The 23271-nt window shown below is 42.9% G+C and overlaps 1 protein-coding gene across 6 annotated transcripts in view; it reads left to right on the top strand.

Moving 5' to 3' along the window:
- The window catches only part of PPP1R12A (protein phosphatase 1 regulatory subunit 12A), a 200349-nt gene that overhangs the window by 55919 nt on the left and 121159 nt on the right, over nucleotides 1–23271 (top strand). For all 6 annotated transcript variants that reach the window (XM_024196693.2, XM_024196691.2, XM_024196689.2 and 3 more), the window contains exon 2: nucleotides 17797–17927. In XM_024196693.2, coding sequence (XP_024052461.1) covers nucleotides 17797–17927 — 131 coding nt within the window. The remainder of the gene's footprint in view (nucleotides 1–17796; nucleotides 17928–23271) is intronic.

The following is a 23271-nucleotide window of genomic DNA, read 5'->3' as shown; positions in this document are numbered from 1 at the left end:
AAAAAAGCCTGCCAAACACTAAATCTATCTCTAATATTAAAGTTACAGCTGTCATAGCATCTTACTACATTGCGCACATGTAGAAATTAAGTTGCAATCTTAACTATAACATTACGTACTGCAAATCTAAAACTATAATACATAAAAATTACTTCCTAACGCTGCATGTCAGTAGGGCATATATATATATGTTCCCAACTACAACTTTATATTTAAAAAGTCAAGATATTCCAATCATTGTTTTTTATTTATTTTTATATATAAAAACAATAATCTGGAATATCTTGACTTTTTAAATTCTTTGATGTTCTATTTAGTGTCCCTTTTTGACATCAAATATCTTAAATTTGGATTTTTCCCTCCTGTAAACTATCTGTAGCATTATGCGTTCAACAATTTAGTTCAAATATTGAGATTGTAGCTTGAGTTGCTTTTCAGACTGCCAGAGTTTTGATAGGTTGTCACGTTGATGGCATTGATTGTGCAGAAGCACTTGACGCTTCCAAACCATGGCAATCTAGTGAGCAGCTGACCTTCTCCAGTGGGACAGCCTTGATTCATTCCATGCCACCAGAAGCCATAGAGTGCATGACAAATATGGCCATCAACCTTTAATGTTGCCTTTCAAGTTGCCATACAAAAGAAATTCAGATATTTAATGTCAGTTTGTCTGTCTCTCTCCTTAGCTTTAGAAAAAGATTATGAATTAAATTTTACATAATGATGCATTTTTTGTGACTACAGATATGGTGCAAGAAGGGAAACCTCTTTAGAGAAGTTTGTGGGTGTTGTGTCTACCAATTTATTAAAATAGGACTGTTAAACTAATTGCGGTATAACTAGTGCTTTCTACTGATCAGCTCTGCATGCCTTCTCCATAAGACTTGAACAAACATGAAAGATTACATCAGCTACAGGTACCACTCAGTAATGCTGTGGAAAGGAAAGTGTGTACACCAGTTTTTCTCTTACGTTTCTTAAATGCACTCTCATTTCAAATTTGGCCCAAAGTTTTTTAAAAGCTTGGGTTCTTTACTTACTTTTAGACCAGAAGAAATGCTTCTCAGGAATTTCAAGAGTAAAAGGTAGCCGGTAATAGAAGCAAGGAGACCTGTTTGACAATTCTTATTAATTTGACATTTGTTTAATATGACAGTTATATTTCAAATATTGAGTTAAAAAACCAAGTCTCCTGGAATTTTAAATCAACAGTTTATCCTCTGGACAGAGAGCTGGAGATCATAGCCCCTGAAGTTTGTTTTAGAATTGGTTATACTACATAATGTACATTCAATCCTTGTTGTTTTACAATGTGAGAGGCCCACTGTATATGGCAACATTTTGCAAACTAGCACACGTGCAAAAACAAACAAGGCTACTGCATCAAAAATTAATGTGCTAAAATAAAATATACTTTACTTTATAGTATACTAGTTAATGTACTGGTTTATGGAAGTGATTATTTTTTGCGTTGCCATCCTATGACTGTGTTCTTAAATTTTTCAGGGGACTCGGTATTTCTTCAAAAAAATTTATTTGTGGATTGGCAAAATGAACATTAGAAAGGGCGAGCTTTACTTTAAAATAGATTTAATTCCATTATTGCAGAAGATATTTGCCCTATTTCATAGAAATCCACATCAGCAAAATAACTTGCCTTGCTAATATTGTCTGGTAACAGTTTGAAAACTTACAGCAGTCACTCCCCATCCCAAAATACAACTGTACACTATATTTGAAAAAGCTTTCACTGAAAACAAAGTGTATGTTGACTATTTAAGGAACCACTGTAAAAGTAAATGCTGTAGACAGTCTTATCTTAAGTGTACCTATTTTTTATTGCTCTTGGCCCACTAGAAGATCATGAAAATAATTTGCAAATGTTTAGTAAGTCATACTAGTTGATTAGTGTGGATTGTTTGATTGATTTCCTCTTCAACCTGCTGGCTAGGTTTCATTTTAGAACTGCTCAGTCAGTTGTCTAAATTTTTAATATTATGAATTTTTGTAGAATTAAAACATACATCTGTTCTATTTAAAGGTGTGTCAAGATCAATGCTGTGAAATAAAGACTGTAGGCAAAAAATTGCTATTTAAACCAACTTGTAACTTGTTACCAGAACAAATTTACTTGGAGGTTGTACCTAGAGCTGTGGGCATATTTTTCTGACCTTGTTTTTCTGTCGGAAAGTGCTGTTCTTATTCGAGTGCTTGTTCATGTCAATTCTAATCAGATGTGTGTGCACGCTGTGTGCACAGTCGTCAGAAAGTTTTCCCTTAGCAGCTCCCTTCTGGTCGGCTGTGGAGCCCTCTGGAGTGGCGCCTTCATGGCGCTGGATATAGGACCCCGTGCCTCCTTGGTTCCTTTTTGCTGCCAGTGGTGGTCGGCGGAACTGTGATAGCTTGCCTACCATGTTCTTCCCTCAGCATTCTTTCATAGTTAGTTTAGTTATAGTTATTGTTACTAGATAGTGTGTATATATAGTAAGGTTTGGGAGCAGGGTTTCCCCAATCCCTAGCTCCCCACCCCCTTGGGTTCCGGGCATGCCGTGAGCCCCAGACTTTAAACCCTGCGGAACCTGCAGTAAGCCTATGCCAACGAGGGACCCCCCTCCCCCCCCCGACTTGTGTCTGAAGTGTCTGGGGGAGGTGCACCAGACAGAAAGGTGCAAGATCTGCAGAGCTTTCCACCCCAAAACAAAAAAGGAGAGAGGTTTCCGACTTAAGCAACTGCTCATGGAATTCGCTCTCTGTTCCCAGTCTGTGGTGGACCACCAGGACCCGGCACCAAGCATGTCCATATGGAGTGCCCTGCCATCGGTACATGACATGGTGCTGAGAAAGGACTCTAGTATAAGAGACCCTCGGCACCGCGCTCTTCAGCCCCGCATGCTGAGGAGACAACCCGGCACTGCTTACATTCACTGATAACATACAGGCGGCATAGAAAAGCCAACCAGGGTGCTGAAAGCAGCGGGACCAGCAGGTGCTGCATTGATGCATCCCTTGAAGGAGTACCTGGCACCCAAGCAGCAAGAATCGGCGCTGTTGACTTCGGTTCCCCTGAGGGGACCATTGAGTCTGGTGCCCAGCGACTCCCTGGATGGGCAATGCCAGGCGGAGGAGTTACTCACCCTGGACACTTTTGAAGCCGCCAGAGATTTAATTGCCATGACCGCTCCTCAGCCCCCAGCAGTTAGAGATAAGCATCCGGCGCCGCAGCGACTGGTGCTGTCTAGAGACAAGCCGACCATGATGCAGCAGTCACCCCCTCCTCTCACCGCTCCAGATCGCTGTCGCCAAGGTACTGCACTCCGGATTCCGTGCGGGGTTCCCCAACACCGAAGATGGAGCAGCACTGATCCCCAGCTCAGAGAGAGGACAGTCACTGATCCCTGACACTGGATTCCCTCCTTCGGTCCCCGGCACGGGTGCCTCGACACCGGTCCCCCCGCACCATCAGCTCAGCACTAGTCCCCAGCACAGTACCCTTCAGCTCCACCGTGTCTCATTGGACTCGGATGGTGATTCCTTCTATTCCCATCGCAGCCGACACAGATCTGACAGGCGACGGAGGGACACCAACAGCATGGCACCCCCAGTGGCAGCCTCTGGCACAATGGCCATTTTGGACCCCCTGGGCTTACCATCAGGCCAGGGCTCTTTTTCCAGGGGCTCCCACTCGGTGGCCTCTGAGCACCAACCACTACAGCCAGCCAAGGACCAGCCTACGCTCCGGGGATCCGAGGCGACTTTGGCACAAGCCTCACCGCCGGCCCAGGTCACAGCCGAGGTGACTCCAAGACCCATTGCAAGGCCAGGCTACCATCACCACGGCTATGATCACCACAGAGGCCCCAGACTCTGACCCCGGGGGAGGTCAGGGAGCTGGAGGGCTAGGAGAACCCCATTCTGCCTCTGGTCTCCTCATCTTTGTCCCCGGAAGAGGCGGTGGCAGGAGCTTCAACCTCAGGCCCTTCTCCAGTTGACCACAGGGTCCACCAGGACCTTCTCTGGAGGATTGTCCTCATCATGGGGTTACAGGAGGAAGTGGTCGAACCTGTGGACCCCATGGTCAACATCCTTGCACCAGAAGGACCATCCCGTGTGTGACGAACTGGGACTGTTCTTAATGTGGTCTTTGAATGCTGAGAGGGGAGTTTGGCTAAGACGGTCTGCATGGGGGGGATGGGAGACTGGCCGAGGGAGAATACCTGATCATGTAACATGAGAACCCAGGAAGGGGTTAGAGGCCAGGTGACACCTTTGCCCAGGAAACTGAACAAAAGCTGGGGGAGGAGACGCTGGGGGGAGAGAGAGTTGCAGGAGCTGGCTGGGAGGCAGACGGGGCTCTGACCTCCCAAGAGGGCTGTGGTGACCTGGGATCCCAAGATGCACCTAATTGGGGGGGAGTCCTGTCTCAGCATTCAAAGACCACATTAAGAATGGTCCCAGTTCGTCACACCGTGTAGCTCTGCCACTAATAAAAACGATCCAGAGTAATACTAAGCCTCTGTTGCAGACCCCTGCTTCAATCCCACGTACCGCCAGGGGTGTTGAGCGCAAGTACTTCGTCCCCTCTAAGGGGTACGAGTATCTGTTCCTCTCACGCAACCATGCTCTCTAGTAGGGTTGGCGGTTAATGAGAAAGAGACGGGCAGCAGGAGTGGGCCCCTAAATCAACAGTCTCAAAAAGGATGGACCTTTTCAGCAGGAAGGTTTACACAACTGGTGGCCTGCAGCTGAGGATAACTAACCTCAACTCATGGGACTCCGTGTTGAAGTTTAAGAAGCTAATTCCACCAGAGTCGAGTTCTCGGCCATTATTGATGAAGGGAAGGCAGACGCGTGGACCTCTTTGCCGGTTTCGTTAGACTCGGCTGCCTGCCCCAACTGCAGCAGCAACTCCTATATCCTCCTTGGCTGAGGCAGGATTTTTATAGGGACGGCAGGTGTAAACCATCCAATTCCCCTTCTGGATAGGGCCAAGGCCCAACCAAACGTTCGGGCTCTAAGGCCTTTGAGGGTGTGCCCGAGGACGGCACACCCACCACGACACTGGATCCTTACCCTTTGTTTTATGAATCGTCTATCCCACTTCTACCGTGCTTGGTCCCAAATAACATTGGACTGCTGGGTTCTTCGCATGGTAGAAGTGGGATATTCTCTCCAATTCTGCTCCTCCCCTCCCTTTCACTCCCCCCTTACCCGTCCCTCTTCAGGGACCCTTCTCATGAGCAACTCCTTATCCAGAGGTGCTGGCAGTCCTCGCCATCGGAGTTGTGGGGGAGGTTCCTCAGGAGCTAAGGGACAAGGGCTTCTATTCCCACTATTTCCTAATCCCCAAGGCAAAGGGGGGGGTGTCTCAGACCCCTTTTAGACTTGTGAGGACTCAACGAATTCATGGTGAAGTTGAAGTTTGGTTTCCCTGAGCACAGTTATCCCTTCCCTGGATCTGGGAGACTGGTACACCACCATCGACATGAAAGACGCATACTTTCACATAGCCATTTGGTCTGTGCACAGATGATTCCTATGGTTTGTGGTCAACCACAAACATTATTAGTTCACAGTTCTCCCATTTGGTCTATCAACAGCTCCCCAAGTGTTCACCAAGTGCATGTTGGTCGTAGTAGCCTTCCTCCGGAGGAGGCAGGTGCAGGTGTATACACCTACCTAGACAACTGGCTGTTCAGGGGGCGCACCTGGGAGCAGGTAGAATCTCAAGTCTGTTTAGTCAGATTCACTTTCGAAAGACTGGGCCGCCTCCTCAACGTGAACAAGTCAGCCTTATCGCCAACCCAAAGAATAGAGTTCATCGGAGCGGTGCTGGACTTAGACTCATAGACTTTAAGGTCAGAAGGGACCAATATGGTCATCTAGTCTGACCTCCCGCATGATGCAGGCCACAAAAGCTGACCCCCCTACTTTCCCTTAACTCTGCTGTTGAAGTCTCTTGATCATGATCTAAAGACTTCAAGTTGCAGAGAATCTTCCAGCTTGCGACCCCTGCCCTATGCTGCGGAGGAAGGCGAAAAACCTCCAGGGCCTCTGCCTGGGCCTCTGACTTGGTACAGGCAAGGGTGTTTTTACCAGAAACCTGATTCCAAGTCATGTCAAATATTATTCAAGACTTCAGGTGGTACCCGAACACTACTGCAAGGGGATGCCTGAGTCTCCTGGGCCACATGGCAGCCTTCATTTGTGTGATCCGGCATGCCAGACTGAGGCTCAGACCCTTGCAACCCATGACTCATGTCTGCCTACCGCCCGGGGCGCAGTAGCCTGAAGGTGAAGGTGCCAGAACACATTCTCAACCCTCGGACGGTGTGCGAAATGACGTGCTGGCTGCCACTACTTGCAGCTCCCATTGGCCGGGAACGGCAAACCGCAGCCACTGGGATCTGTAGGGGGCCGTGGCTGCGGACGGTCAAATGTCTTGTGGCCCGCCAGTGGATTACCCTGATGGGCTGTGTGCCAAAGGTTGCTGACCCCTGGTTTAAGGCATAGATGTTTATGATGCGAAATAAATTGTGTGTGTGTTTCGTTTAATCAAACCTTTATGATATTTTTCCAGATTGGAGTAGATTTCAACCACTCTGGAAGGAATGAGGGTACAAGGTGAGACAACCCTGAAATGGTGGTTGGTTGGTTGTTTTTTTTTTAAATAATTCAGAGTATCACTTAACTTGAAATCTGCACTCAGGACTTCCTTCAGTATCTCAAAGTACAGTTCATCTCTGCAAAGTTACACTGTTTGAATATCATTGTGAGGCTTTGTATTTGTCTCAGTGACTAAAATGATATGCTGCTTGTAAATACTACTTTTAGTGTGCTATAGAAGTTTGTAATGAAAACATATCTGCATTGTGGAAGTTGCTGGGAAAAGGGTGAAGGCTTTGACAAATAGAGGAAGAATTTGGGACTCTTGGTATGTGGAAAATAGTGGAGGACTTTGATTTTGGGAAAAGCATCTTAGTTGGATGTTTCTGCTACAGCAATCAGCAGTGAAGTAGTTTTAATATTGAGGTTTAAAGTGTCATTAGGTTGCAGAGTTACTACTGCATTAAGATGAATGGACATACTTCAGCTGTTTAGTGTTTGCAGATTCAAGCAGACGTCACTGCATCAGTATACATATGGTTCAGATTTATAAGGTTTTCATCACAGTCATATGAGGTAAATACTTTGAGGGTCTTTTTAATGAAAGCTTAAATTCTGGAGCATAATGGTGTGGGAAGAGTGGGATTCAGCTGCAGATACCAAGGAACTGTGGCATGCACATGCTATTTATTATAGGAGGCACAGGTTATGATGCCTATAGTTAAGGTCACCTGACACTTTCCATTAATAGACCGTTTTCAGTTACTTACAACTTTGCCAAAATTTAACCATTTCAGCTGAAATTTTCCATGCTGTGTGGCTGTTGCAGGCTTATTTTATTTTATTTAAAATTTCAGGGAAAACAGTTTTTTACAATGAAGTTGGGGAAAAGTATGAATAAAAATAATCAAGAAAATGAGCTGGAGATAGTGGTTTTTTAATGCTTGTAATTTAACTCTGTCATTGCATATTTCTCTTTTTAAGATCTCACTCAGTTCCTTCCAAATGTCAACAGCATCAGCAATAAAACAACTATTTCCCTGCATTTTGTTCAAGGCTACAGAAATAGGCTTCAGGGTACTCCGCATGTGTTCAACATTTCTCTTAAGGCCAATGTTGAGAACTTTGGCTGTGACAGTGCCATCTATTTTTTCATGATCTTGTTCACAAACCGTCATCAGATTAGACCAGTTCTTGATAGTGCTCAAAACAGTCCACTACTGAGTTCCATCGCATGTCTTGTGGGAGAATTAACTTGGTTCCTCCCACTTTTTTCAGAGCAGCTGCTGCAAGTGATTGTTACGGAAATATTTTGCAATTTCAACAACATTAGCCTTTATTTGTGGAACACTGAAGTCTTTGGCTAAGAGGTGCATCAAATGAGCACTGCAGCCGTATGTTATTAGCTTGGGACTCTCTTCAGGCTCTTCTAAATAATTTCTTCTCATCTTGGGTAAATTTGCAGCATTGTCTGTGTGACCAAGCTGCGTACTAGACATTTGAATTTTTTTCAGTTTATCGCTTTTACTGCTACTTGTAAGTTTTCTGCTGTGTTTGCATTTCCTGATGTATCAATTCTTTCTGTAAGGAAGACATTCCCTTCTTCTGTTGTCACATAAGGACATATAGCAAGATCATTGAGGATATTGCTCCACCCATCAAGACTCGGGTTAACAATTTCACCCTCTAGACCTTTTGCACACTGCTCAATTTCTCTTTCATACACTTTATCCAGCAATTTGCCTGCGACATCTGCTCTGTTGGGTGGACTGTATCCTGGTCTTAATGACTGAACCATGTTAATGAAGTATGGGTTCTCAATCATACGGAAAGGAGAATTTGTTGCATAAACAAACCAGGCAAGTTTTTCATCAGTTGACTCTTTTTGTAATCTGCCGGTTCTTATCACAAATTTATCTATGGTTGTTTCTGGATGATGTTTTGTTTTGTTTTCTTTTTGCTACAGGTGATATACTGTGGCTATGTGACATACATGATGTGACTGAAACACTATCATTGGCAGATAACTCTGAAACTATAGAAAATGATGGTGATCTTGAATGTGGATAGTCTTCAGAATCCTGTATGTTGAGGATGGATTCTCCTAAACAAAATAAGTCAATTCAGTTATTTAGTTATTACCATACTGCTCATTTAGTATTATTCATTGCATTCACTGACACTCAGTACTACTTTAAAGGTGAAATTGTAAAAGAAAGATCTGCCTATTTCAGCTATTTATTTTTTATCACAACTGCATCTGTACCATAGAGTAACAACTATATTTTTTGCTCAAACTTGAGAATTCAAGAATAGTCCAGAAGGAAGACAGACAGTCCTTAAGAAAGAAGTATGAAATAAAAAGTTTTACTAACCTGAAGATCCTGCATGTTCAGACATGATGAAATGAACATCTTCAACGCAGTTTCCTCCTGAGAAGGAACACTTCTCATGATGATGATTCATTCGGGCATCCAGGCCTTGCATTTCTTTGTTGCACTGTTTGCATTTTGCATGCATGCCTGTCTTACCCACAGGTAGAGGAACTTCATTAAAATATTCCCTAACTGGGTCTCTTTTATGGCTTGCTGCCATTATAGGTTTTCCCTTCTAGTGAGAGAATCGTATGGTAGATCTCAAATCAATGAAGGCTACACTCAAAAAGACCTCAAGACTTCTGGAATATTCTGGTCAAACAGTTTCACGTTTATTTCTACTGCCTGTCCCTCTCTTCTCACATTTATCTCCAGACTTCTTCTCCTTGTCCAGATCTATTCCTCCCCCAACAATCATCTTCTATTCATTGAACTTTTTGAAACTTTGCACTTTTAGAGAGAGGTAAGGGATTGACTGTGTACACAAATTTGCAGAAGAACAATAGGGTTGAGGTCTGTTATTTCTCACCTCTCTATATTATTTATTTACCAACCAACATTTTTGCTGTTAACAAACATGTTCTCTCTGGAGACACAAATCCACAGTTTGAGAACTGCAAAACTAAGCTTCTCTGATGGTATCTTCTAGACTGAACACTGAATCCCATTGGGGAGATAGAAAGATTAACCTAAATAATCTATACAGAAGCCCCTGGGACCCCATAAGATTGGGTCCCTAATCCATGAACGATTGGAACTCATTTACAAAACTTTTCTTAAACATTACTTGAATATATTCTCATATTATAGAATTAGAATCTTTGAGCTATAATGTATCTTAATTAAAACTATCTTTAGATAGGTTTTTTCCTCAAAAAGCATTTTATCAAAAAAATTGATTTAAATAAAAAAATCATTGATTTTTATCCACCCTGCTGACAGCTACATTCTCCAGAGATTCCATCTGCATTGGGTATTCTCCTGCATAGGGCTACAGGGACCAAGCAGGACTTTTCCCTACAATTGCGACTTCTGGCAGCCAGGTGCTACTGTGGTGCTGGGCATGGAAACTCAGAGCAGAGAGACTGTCTTGTGCTTTCATTGCTCACCCTGCTGGTTCTCAGGCAGTGAGGAGGAGGAAGGGGCCTCCTCTGGAATGGGGTTGTGGAGCTGGGCCCTTGGGATGCCGAGAGAGGAGACTGGGAGAAGGTATAGGACTGGAACTTGGGCAGGAGGTATGGGGAGGGAACAGAACTTGGATGTGTGTCTGCAGGGAGGAGGGTTGGTACCAGGACAGCTTGGAGGGATCATGATTGGGGGGTGGGGCAAGAGGGTCTTAAAATGTATATATCCATTAGAGTACACTTCCCATCAGAAATCTTGGATTCGATTATGGATTTTGAATCTAACCATTCCTCTGCTGTCAGCAAATACACTTTGCCAACAGGTTTCACAGCTATCTCATCTCCCATTAGTGGCTGGATTAAAGAAGATGACAACCTACTATTGCTGTTAGTTACTCTGTTAGCTCAAATAGCAGAGGTTTGTTATGAATCTACAGGTTCTAACCCTGCTGATGAGTCATGTGGCTGTCAGAATGGTTCCATATGATAGAACTTGTTTTCTTTAGTTTGCCTTTTTTTAAAAAACCTAGAAAATTACATCCAAAAAAGTACACTAAAAGAATGTTAATGTTGTAAATGCAGGCACTCAGCGGTTAGGAAATAAGGTTGTCCTTGCAACCTAAATTTGTGTGAGTGCGTTTTAATACAGTTTTTAATTACACAGTGTTGTATTGTTTTTTCCCTCAGAACCCCTGCATGCACACTGCAGGCTGGCTCTTACCTTTTTCTTGCAACTAGCATTTCTACTGCTTTCTAAAATGCTAGTTGCTGAAAGTTTTAAATTGAAGATCATAGTGCCTGCAGCAGCATGAGACAGTAGGACGTACATATTTTATCATGCCTTCTAACGGATATAATATTTTAATATAAACTAAGCTAATGTATAACATGAGGGTTGTAACATTATTCCTCATTTTACACATGGGGAAAACTGAAGCAGAGAGAGTGACTTGCCTTAGGTCATACAGATTGTGACCCAGCTGGAATAGAACCCAGATCTTGCAACTTCCAGTCCAGTCCATTAGCCCTAAAACCAGATTTTTGGGTGCACTCCTGAGGAGACTAAAACAGAAAGAGAGCATGACAGATAATCTGTATCTTAGATATTTTATTATAAAAGTAAATGTTGTCCCAGAGCATACAATAAATCTTTTAGCCTTGTAACTTGTAATATGTTGCCCTATATCCACATTATTGCATGTTACGTACTTTTTAAATATATATCTCAGCATTGTACTGAGGGCAAATAAGGCAAAATAAAGTTTGGTGATAGTAGATGGTTTGACAAGTTACTACAATAGGGTTTGTTTTCCTTATTCCTTTATAGGCAGAAAATAATCTCAAATTAGTTGATAGCTCATAGGGAGGTACTAATCAGATGACAGTTTAAGATGTATTCTTGTGCTACTTTCTCTAGAAAGTGTTAGTGAAATATTAGGCTGAGAAATCTAGTACTATTTAAAATATAAAAACTGAACAGAGGGTTCTATAATGTGTACTCGATTGATGAAAAGTAAAAATAAAACAAATATTAAAGATTGTATACCAAGATAGGATATATTTAGTAATACAGCACAACTCTGCTCTCTGTGGTGCAGTATTTAAATAACTGCAACAAGCTTTTTCCTTACCAGCATTCTGAATTTTTAAATTAATACTATTAAAATGTAAATGTATTTCTCTTCTTTTACAGAAAGGAGCAATGTGTACTGAATTCTTTAGGCAAAATTATTGTCTTTTGAGGAACTATACTGTCTAAATAGCTTGACTCAGTGGCTCTCATCCTTTCCAGAATACTCTACCCCTTTCGGGAGTCTGATTTGTCTTGTGTACCCCAAGTTTCACTCACTTAAAAACTACTTGCTTACAAAATCAGACATAAAAATAAGTGTCACAGCATGCTATTACCAAAAAATTGCTTACTTTCTCATTTTTATCATTTAATTATAAAATAAATCAATTGGAATATAAATATTGCACTTACATTTCAGTGTATAGTGTATATAGAGTGGAATAAACAAGTCATTGTTTGTATGAAATTTTAGTTTGTACTAACTTTGCTAGTGCTTGTTATGTAGCCTTTTGTAAAACTAGGCAAATATCTAGATGAGTTGATGCACCCCCTGGGAAGACCTCTGCATCCCCCATGGGGTATACGTATCCCTGGTTGAGAACTGGCTTAACTGTTTTGAGTTTTTGTATTTTTAGGGGTGCTTATGAACAGAATTCCCCCCCAGAGAGCTTAAGTACTTCAGGGATAGTGACCTTTATAAACACCTGAGAGAGAGAGAGAGAACTACTTCACCTAGAAATACGTTAGTTATTCTTCATCATAGTCTTCAGTCAATTCTTCCCAAATGCCCTGGTCTCCTTTACAAGAGGCAGTTATCTTACACGTACCTGTTGTTACTGGAGTATGAAGCTATTTTGAATAACTTTAAGAATCTGGAATCCAACATGACTAGCAGGACTGTGTGCAGACTGGACCACAATCACTTAAGGATAGTCAGGGTGCTGTTTGAAATTTTTTAAACATGTCTTCACTATTTAGTGTAGACCGTTATTTTCCAAAACACAGGTCTGTCTTGGAATTTACATGGGAACAGGATTGCTGGTGCTATGTGCTGAACTCATCAGTCCTAGAGTTAAGATTAATGGTGGGAGTGGAACACAACTTTTTTTTCTGTCTTAAATACATTCCCCTTTATTGCTCTTCAGGATTCTGTCCCTATGTCCTTTACCAGAAAATGTAACCAGTCATTGTATTACCTGATTTTGCTCTGGTTCGCTTCTGTCTGGCATATTTATTTTGCACTGTAGTAATGGTACATGGTATTTTGTACTGTGCATCCTATAATCTTATATGTTGCATGCGTTTCTTTCCTTTATTAAAGCTTTCAGACTATTGCATGTTAAGGTTGAGAAGAACAATCTGTTCTGAAGCCGCGTCTTTCAGTTCAGCTTATAACTATGCAAAGCTTTCCTTTTTGGGCTAAAACTTCGGTGGCTAACAATAGAGGCAATGCTGACATTCAGTGATAAAAATCACTTTTAAAAGTGAATAGGGTGATAAGAGGCCCTACAATAGAGGAAGCAGAAAAGAAAAGAGGAAAAGATAAAAATTAATTTTACTAAATTTGTCTCGATAGTCTGATAGTAAGCCCTTGCTAATACCCAAGTTTTCTTTTATAGAGAAAGTGGCAGAAACAGTATAGAGAATACTCAGCCAAATCACCTGAGGTGCTGCTGAAATCAATAAATACATATTTATTTTTTTAATTTAGGGAAAAACCTATACAAACTGTCTCGAGTTTTTTTTGATGAAACTCAGTCTAGCATGTTCAGATTTGACATGAACATGTAAACACATTATTTACATTTTTATACATGTCCATGTAGATTCTTACCATCTGTGTGCAGTGAGCATTTCTATAAAGCCTTTAAAATAAGTTTAAAAAAAAATCTCAAATTGTCTTGCCTGATAACTGCAGGTGCTTTTTCTTTTCCTGTAGACTTACAGTAACTATAGCACACTTCTAATCCTGCTTTAGTATTCATTGTACAAAGGAGCTCCTATAAAAAACATGTCTTGTCTTTGAAAATACCCCTCCCACCTCCACCCCACCCCACCAAAAAAAAGGCTGAAGTCTGTACAGTACTCAAGCGTACAACTATCTTCCCTCTTACAGTCTTCAGTTTCTTGGTCTATTCAGCTTGTCCTTTAAAATAAGTAACAAAATCAGCACAACTTTGTTTTAACAGTTGCTCAGTTTCTTCAGACTTAACCAGTTGTTTGTTTGTGTTTTGAAGAACCAGTTTCTTGAATCAGTTAAGAACTATAATAGGCAGTAAAGTCATCTTAAACCCATCTGCACCTGGGAAGTAAATGACAAGTGTCTTCATCCAGTCTCTTATAATAATCATGCTGGTTACACATTCCTGCGAAGCTAAGAAAAACAATCTCTGATAAGACTTTCGAAGTATATTTAAGCTTTCCTGATTCTTGCCATATATGGCACAATAAACTGACCAAATTTGGTCAAATATTTTAAGCCAGTTAGTCATATGTCTTTAAATGTGCTGCATGTGTAAGCTTTTGATTCTCTTAGCAACAATATTTTTATGTGTTGGCAGTTTCCTCTTATGTATACTTTAAAAATGTACAAGAGGACTGTTCTGTGGACAATTAGTGCCACAAGCAAAAGGGCTGTTTATTTTGCCGTGCAGAACGAATACACTTTAAATACCCCCCCTTTTTTTTCTTCTTCCAGATAATGCTTTTGAAAGAGAGGTTGCCACATCTATTAAGTGCAATACCCAATTATTGCAACATTGAAAGCTGCATAGTTAAAATCAGTCAGGAAATGCAAAGGTTAAGTTCCAAAATTAACGTTAATTTAACCACATTATTTATCCTGTACACCAGAGGTTGGCAACGTTTGGCATGCGGCTCGCCAGGGTAAGCACCCTGGCGGGCCGGGCCAGTTTATTTACCTGCTGACGTGGGCAGGTTCGGCCAATCGCGGCCCCCACTGGCCGCGGTTCGCCGTCCCGGGCCAATGGGAGCGGCGAGAAGCGGCGCGGGCGAGGGATGTGCTGGCTGCAGCTTCCCGCTGCCCCCATTGGCCCGGGACGGCGAACCGTGGCCAGTGGGGGCCGCGATCGGCCGAACCTGCCGCGTCAGCAGGTAAATAAACTGGTCCGGCCCGCCAAGGTGCTTACCCTGGCGAGCCGCGTGCCAAACGTTGCCGACCCCTGCTGTACACCGTACAGCTGGCGAAGTCAGTTTTTTTTGTCAAGGTCCAAATTTCTTGGGGAAGGTCTAGTCAAGTTCCAGACTCCAGAGAAAATAATAAAAAAAAGTAAATAAAAAGATTTCGGTGTCAGTTCAAAAGCATCTGGTGGTCCGGATTTGGCCCCCGGTCCGCATGTTGACTACCCCTGCCATGCAGTATGCTCTTGATGATTGGCATTAGTCTATGAATTTTTAACCAGAAAAACAGGAATAGAAAATATTGTATATGTGCATTGTAGCCAAGTTAACTTTACTGTTTATACTCAACTTTTGTTTTTATTCTTCAGTGAAATAACATAGTTGCATTAACAACTTACTGCATTTAATTTCCTTTTCTTTGAATAATATGATCTGTCTTGTACAAAGAAGGTAGAAGGGATTTTTGGAGTAATATTAAATCATTAACTTTCAGTAGTAGTATGGCAAATTGGTAGAAAATTATATCAGAGTGAAAGTATATTATAAATGGTCACGTTATTTGCATTGTATCTGAAGAATAATACTTCTGAGGGGTTTAGGACCTCTTCAGTAGAGGTGCTTCTTTCAATCTCGTGGCTTGTTGGAGTGTGGGGGGAGGCATATTGTGGCATAATTTAGTAGGTTAAACTCTGAGGAAAGGTCCTGTGCATCTGGCTGCTTGAGTCCTTGTTGTCCTGAATCAAAAAGGGCCTTCTCTCTGCATTCTGTTCTGCCCTTTTAAGGGCAGCAGTATGGAAGTTGGCAGGGAAACCTACTGTATACCCCCTTGTGAGGAAAAATACTCTAACATGGAGGAGGAAAACAGAACAGCAGGTGGGCAAGTTGAGAAACTAGAAAATGTCTGTTCTTGTATATTTATGCAGCACCAACAAAGGTGAATATGTGGTAATTCATGCAGCTGTATAACAAGCAGAATACACAGGGCTGTGTCCCTAGAAAACGTGAATTATCTCTCGCAATACACTGAAATTGATACTCAGACATGTGCCTTTTAAAGGTACAAATTCATAGGCAACCAAAAGGTATATAGTAGCTCGGGGGTGGGCAAACTACGCCCTGCGGGCCATATTCGGCCCACCAGCCATTTTAATCCGGCCCTTGAGCTCCCACCTGGAAGCGGGGTCTGGGGCTTGCCCTGTTCTGATGCTCCAGCCAGGGAGCAGGGTCAGGGGCTGCTCTGCGTGGCTTCTGGAAGCAGTGGCATGTCCCCCCTCTGGCTCCTACATGTAGAGGCAGCCAGGGGGCTCCGCTCCATACGCTGCCCCGGCCTGAAGCGCCGCCCGCGCAGCTCCCATTGGCCGTGGTTCCCAGCCAATGGGAGCTGCAGGGCGTGACTCCTGCGGAAGGGGCAGCATGCAGCGAAGCCGCCTGGCTGCACCTCCATGTAGGAGGTAGAGGGTGGACATGCCGCTGCTTCCGGAGCAGCTTGAGGTAAACACTGCCCGGAGCCTGCACCCCTGAGCCACCCCCCTATGCCCCAGCCCTGATCCCTCTCCTGCCCTCTGAACCCCTCGGTCCCAGCGGAGCACCTTCCTATACCCCAAAGCCCTCATCCCCAGCCCTACCCCAGAGCCCACAGCCCCAGCCGGAACCCTCCCCCTCATCCCATCCCAGCCCAGAGGGCCCCCCCCACCTCGCACCCTGAATTCCTCATTTCTGGCCCTACCCTGGAGCCCGCACCCCCAGCCAGACCCTTCACCCCCTCCTGCACCCAACCCCAATTTCGTGAGCATTTATGGCCTGCCATGCAATTTTTATACCCAGATGTGGCCCCTGGGCCAAAAAGTTTGCCCACCCTTGTAGTAGTTTAAAGAATAAAAAGGTGGCATGGAATGTCATTTGCAGTGGAAACTCCATGAAGTTGTACAAATGCAATATTACTTCTCATTCTGTACTTTTATGCCCAATCTGCACTATAGCTAAAAACCAAAACCATAGTGGGGCACCAGTTAAAACTGTAGTTCTCTGTCCCAGTTAAAACAATATCATTTTATGATATAGATAGAACCTTAACTGGCTTTCTAAACAGTGCTGAAGTACCAACACGAGTTAACTTACTTGAGGAAGTAGCATAGCTTGGGGAACAGATTGGGTCCCGTATGCAATATTAAATGGAGCCATGTTGTAACCAGGTCCCCCAGCATAGTTATAGTTGTAAACAAAGCTTTATAGGAAAGGCCCTATTTAATTTGCAATGTTGCGGATCCCGCAATATTAGGTTTCCACCTCAATTTTGATTTTAATTAGCTTACTTTCCATAGTCCAAAATTTTGCAAGCATTTTGAGTATACAATTAGTACTGTACTGCACTAATATTCAGTGCCTGTAAAAATGTAAAAGACGAACGTGACTGGACTTGATTTCTACATTAGTTGGTTAAGACTTTTAGTCTTCTGAATTTTATATTGTACCGGTCACTTTTTTTTTTAATGAATATAATATAGCTGTAGCAAAATATCTGGTTATTTAAAAAAAAAAAATAGACTGCATAATGTAGAGGGTAGCCTCATAGCAGAGGGTTTATATTGTTCCAGCAAATTTTTCTTAAATGAATAGGTCTAGTCTGGCTTTTCCAAATTACTGCTGTTAACAAAGGTCCATTACAATATTGCTTTTCCGTGATTTTCTATGTCTTGTGTGCAACTTTGCCGCAATTATTTGAAGATCATCCCATGATTCAAATAGGGACTTATTTATAAAAAAAATAGGCCTTAGTTAGAACAAATCCATTTGAGGACTTGATAGATATTTGTTTTAGATTTGTTGAGCCGTTTTTCCTGTTTGTTTTGTTTGGGAATTTTCTTTTTGATGATAAAGAACTAAAACTTCAGTGTTCTCTTTTCTGAAGGTTTTTTCCCAGAAAAAAATTAATTTGAAGCAAGACTTTAATGTGAATTTTTTAATGTTTCTTTTCTTCTAGGCTTGCATAGATGATAACGTAGATATGGTGAAATTTCTGGTGGAAAATGGAGCAAACATTAATCAACCAGATAATGAAGGTTGGATACCTCTACATGCGGCTTCATCCTGTGGATATCTTGATATAGCAGAGTAAGGACTCTTTCTCCTATATTAAAAACATTTGTGTGTGTGTGTGTGTGTGTGTGTGTGTATATGTGTATATGTGTATATATATATATATTACTGTTTTGCTGATAAACTGTCAGGAGCAGATGGCATTCATAAACAAGTGTTTTTAACTTTAAGTTGCAGAGCTCTCTGAGACATTTTGTATATTATATTTTGTAGCTGTCTATTCTTTTAGTACATATCTATTGGACATCTTAAAGTTGCTTATTTTCCTTTTTAGACTCCTTATCCAATCAGTTTTCATAGGGCCCATCCACATAAGTCTCAACAGTCAAGTGACAGTTTCAAAGCTCTTTTCCTTGTAGTACAGTTGGGACTTAATATTTTTTTATTTGTGTCCTATAAGCAGGTTGAAGCCATGTCTAAGATCAGTACCAGTTCATAATAGGTCCCATTCTTGGTTGTATTTGCAATTTTGATGCTGTAATTTTTCAGTCATGTGATTGTGTAACTTCCTCTCCTGGTTCTTTTGGTGGTGTAAATTAGAACAGACTGTTAGGGTCAGCGTTAAGGGTCAGTTATCGACATAATTAGTCAGACACCCACAGAGTCCAGGAAGAGGCTTCTTTTTCTTCAAAAAGGCTGCTGAGTGCTTCTGAAGATGACATGATAGATAACCAAATTTCTCCAGTTGCTATGAGATCATTGTCTCCAGTGGAAGGAATGATCCGTTTGCAATAAACTTACTTTGATAGGTATCTATTATTCTGACCCCTCTTCATGTAGATTTCCAAGTGTTGGCCACCATGCTGTTCTTGCCATAAAAAGGCCATTGTGTCTGTCTCTTGTCTCTTTGGGTTAAGGCAAATTCCATTAGTTCTGCTGTATTGAGGGTACTGTCTGATCCAGCATTAGACCTGGAGGAAACATAGGCTGTTTTTTGAATATATAGCTACCCTAGTAATAATTCCTATGACAAAGGACTGAAATTGTAAATTCAGGGGGTAAAGTAATTGCCATCCTGGCCCATGAAAGGTTGGGAAGCATTTATAATGAACGTAGTGGCTACATGGATAAAAGATGAGTGAAAAATCTGAAGCCTGTCTTGTGTACCAGTTTTACAGCCAAGAATTTAAAGAGTTTTTTAAAGAGAGGAGACTGCTTTCATCCTTTTGCAAAAGATGGGACATATTGTGGCCGATGGATGCACAGCCTCTGTAATTTGTGTTCTGCCTTTAGATGTTGTGAAAGTATTTGTAATGGTTTCACGTATTTTGAGTATGTATTGAAAATATATACCTTTTCACAATGCCCCCTGCTTTCCTCCCAAAAAGGGTGCTAAAATAAAAATGTTGATTGAGCATTCCAATTTGCTGTGGGCAAGCAGACTCCAAGCTCAAAGAAAAGAATGTTGTTTCCCATACCCTTGGAAAAACATGCTCCTTCAACTCTTGAGTAGTTCTCTGTGAAATGTACCATTTTGCAGAAGCCAGGCACCTGACATTTTATCGTCTCTTCCTGCCTTGCCAGGACTTGTCTTCAGTGGTCTCTAGCTTTCCCCACAAAGGGGAGGTTATTGGATTACGGTACATTCTCCCTGCATTTTTTCCATGGGACCAGTGAGTAGGAGTTTGGGAATCCAATTTGCAGACAGGGAGCAGAGGATACAGCAGGCGATGCAGCAGGATCACCAGGTGGGCTGCTTGGATAACTGCACAGCTAAGGCCCAAAGTTCTGTGAAGATGAGCTGCTGAAGCTGATTACAAGCATTTCCACATATAGTGGAAGGGGAAAAGGTCCTGAGCAGGACTCAGTGGGCCACATCACAACTATTGAGACTAGTGGAGCTGAGCTATGGACAACAGAAGAGGGAGGGAGTGCATCCTCAAAAATAGACACAGTTTACATTAACAGGTGTTTTCAACTGTGAACTAAAATTGTGTGGCTTGAAGGTAGTTGGGGGAACAAGAGAATTACTGCAGAATTTGGAGTTTTGTCCTGTTTCCCACTATATATATATATAGGGCATAATCTCAGGTTGGATGCAGTTTCCTCTATTCATAACTCGATCCAGAAAGTTTGTTCTTCTTTGAGTGATGGTCCTTACATGTATTCCACTTGAAGTGTGCATGATTTCAGTGTGCTTCAGACAGGAAGATTTTCCTGGCACTGTCTGTTGGTTTGCACCTACATTCTTCTCCACGTGCTCCAAATTGAGGGGGGGAAGGGGTGGTCAGCGGTGACCACTGCACGTGCCTCTGTTGCCTAGGGAAAACTTGTACTCCCTGCAAGTGCTATATCTATCAGCTCTTCCCTCGCCAAACTTGTCGATCCTGTGAGTTCAGCCTTAGAAGATTCCTGATGGACCATGCAATGAGGCCTGAGTCCAATCCTGGCACATCAGACCTCCTGTACCTCAGGTAGAGGTACTAAGAAGTGCCTCTCCAAGCATGGTAGTATCCAGCTCTGAGGATAACCAGAACAGGGCTAAAGACTCCACTAGTGACTCTTTTTGAAACAGACATGAGGAGGGTAGGAGCAACCACTCTCACAAGAAATGTGAGAAATTCCCCTCCAGGTCCTTATCAGAAACGAGGATGTCAGAGAGGAGGCCCTCTAAGTCTGGCAAGATTCTGTGCCCTAGTACAGGAGCATCACGAGCTGTCAAGGAATATGGTACTGGCGAGGGAAAGAAGGCAGAAGATGCCTCCTACACAGACTATACTGATACTGAGAGAGGAATTGTTGGCACCAAAGGATGTGGCCTGTCTGAAGCCAGCACTACTAGTGCCACCAAAGGACAGAAGGCCTGTCCATTCTCCAGCATGAAGGGCTAGATATGCTGCCAATTAATGAGGCCATCTTAGAACCGGCCTGTCCAGCCAGTTGTGTTCCCAGTCCAAAGAGAAGAAGAAATATTTTGTGCCATCTAAGGGGACAGCATACTTATTCTTGCACCCTATTCTGAGGCAAGCTGTAACCAAAGGAATAAGCAACACCATCCGAGATCTGCACCCACTGATAAGGAGGCCACAAATTTAGACCTCTTTGTAAGGAAGAACTTCACTTCAGTGAGCTTGCAGTTCCGCATAGGAAACCAGCAAGCGCTGATGTTGAAAGAGGATTTTAGTAATTGCAATGAGTTTTATGAGTTCACCAACAATACTCGTTCAAGAAGATAGACTTCATTTCCAATCAATTATCAATGAAGATAAATTGCTAGCTATCTTGACCCTCCAGGCCTCAGTGGATACAGTCTCCTACTTGATGGGAACTTCATGAATATGGCTGTGTGGCTCCAGATTTTCCAGAGAAATTCAATCCATCATGATCTGGCTTTTGAGGGCAAAAAAAGGAATCATTACATTCCCTCAAAGACTCGAGCAATCCTTTACTCGCTGAGTATCAACCATACAGGAAATACTCCAAGTCTAAACCCTACAAGTGACAACCAGCTCCCAACTATTCTACAATCAGAGGGTGGGCGTATGAACTGCCTAAGAAATGCTAGAGGATGAAGTAAAGTGTAAACAATGTCATCCCTTCATTCTACTTCCAGCCTCAGCCTCCCACCAAAAAAACCTTTTGACAGGACTTTTGAGAGCTTTAGTTTAGTCCACCTGCCACACTTATATGTTCAGGATTCTTATACTCCATTTGCTGGGTGCCTAGCTAATTTTTCCCAGGCTTAGTGCCATATAACATCAGATTAGATGGGTTCTGGAAACAATCACCACTGGTTATATCAGTGGTGGGAAGCCTGTGGCCCACGGGCTTCATGCAGCCCATTAGAGTAAACTGATTGTAGGCCACGAGACATTTTGCGGACATTGACCGTCCCCAGGCACGGTCCCCTGCAGCTCCCAGTGGCCACGATTCGTCGTTCCCCACCAATGGGAGCTGCGGGAGGCGGCGGGCCACAGGGACATCTGCAAAATGTCGCGCAGCCCGCAATCAGCTTGCCCTGATGGGCCGTATGCTGTCCACCACTGGGTTATGTGATAGAGTTGCCCCCTCTTCAGGGACCCCTCTCATGAGTGGATGCTCAGACAAGAAGTAGAGTACCTGTTGTGTGGGAGCTATAGAACTAGTACCTCTTCAGCATAGGAGAAGAGTATTTTACCCAAGATATTTCCTCAGCCCCAAAAGGGAAGGAGGCCAGAGGCCCATACTAGATCTCAACTGAACATCTTCATCTGTGGTTCAGATGGTAGATGTTTAGCGAGGGCTTCAATAATCTCCTAGCACGGGCATCTGGTTCATCGCTCTCAATTTGAGACTTATTTCCAAATAGACATCCCCCCTGCACATAGGATATTCCAGAGATTTACCGTGGGCCCAGGCCATTACCGATACAGAGTGCTCCCCTTCATTTCTCAACAGCACCAAGAGTATTTACAAAGGTGTTACTTGTAGTGGCAGCTCACCTATGTTGTCAGGGTTCTCCTACTTAGATGACTACCCACAGAGAAATCCTATTAGGAAGTGCAGAGCCTTATCATAGGGTTATTTGCCCACCTCCATGAACATGTGGCACGGGGTACTTGGACCCCCCCCCCCCAAGAATCCCACTTGCACATAAACCTTCTGAAGTCTTTAGTTGGGCCCCTCAAATCTGGGTCATGTCAGACAATGTGAAGGCTTACTATATCAACAAACAAAGTGGGGGGAGCAAAGTCCATCCTTCTTTACATAGAAGTGGTCAATCTACGCAAGTGTTGCATTCACCACTATGTCGCCCCCTTCCGCTGCGGACTTTCTAGGAATGCATAACACACTGGCAGACAGCCTCAGCAGAAAGTTCTCCAAAGACTGCGAGTAGGAGCTAATCAACTTGGTGCCACAGACAGCTGTTGGAAGTGGAGATTTCTATTGTAGGATCTCTTTGCATCTCAGGAGAACAAGCGGCTGACCACCTGCTCCAGAGCAGTTTAGGGCCACAACTCCAGAGCTGATGTGCACATTACCACCCATCTTTCTCTTATCTTGAGTCCTGAAGAAGATTAAACAAGCTGGAGCATTGGTTATCCTCATTGCTCCCCAGTAGCCCAAGCACTTCTGATTCCTGAGTATTTTTCAGATCTCCTCACATCCATGTATCCATATTCCCCTCTTCCCAGACCTACTAACTTAGGACAAAGGCAAGATCAGACACCCCAGCCCAGCAGCCCTCTATCAAAAAGTGTGGTGTTGGATGGCTGACAGACCTAGAAAAGTCATGTTCAGAGGTGATACAATCCATCCTTAGCAAGAGTAGGAAAGATTCCATGAGAAAATGCTATATAGCAAAATGGAAAAGATTTCCATACCTGATGCCAGCATCATTAGATTCCCCTGAAAATGTCTGACACCCCTACTATTGTGG

This window comes from Terrapene carolina, unplaced genomic scaffold, assembly GCF_002925995.2.
Source record: "Terrapene carolina triunguis isolate 2854851 unplaced genomic scaffold, T_m_triunguis-2.0 Scaffold68, whole genome shotgun sequence".
NCBI lineage: Eukaryota > Metazoa > Chordata > Testudines > Emydidae > Terrapene > Terrapene triunguis.
The sequence above is the reverse complement of the archived record's forward strand: the minus strand, read 5'-3'. Positions and strand labels throughout refer to the sequence as shown.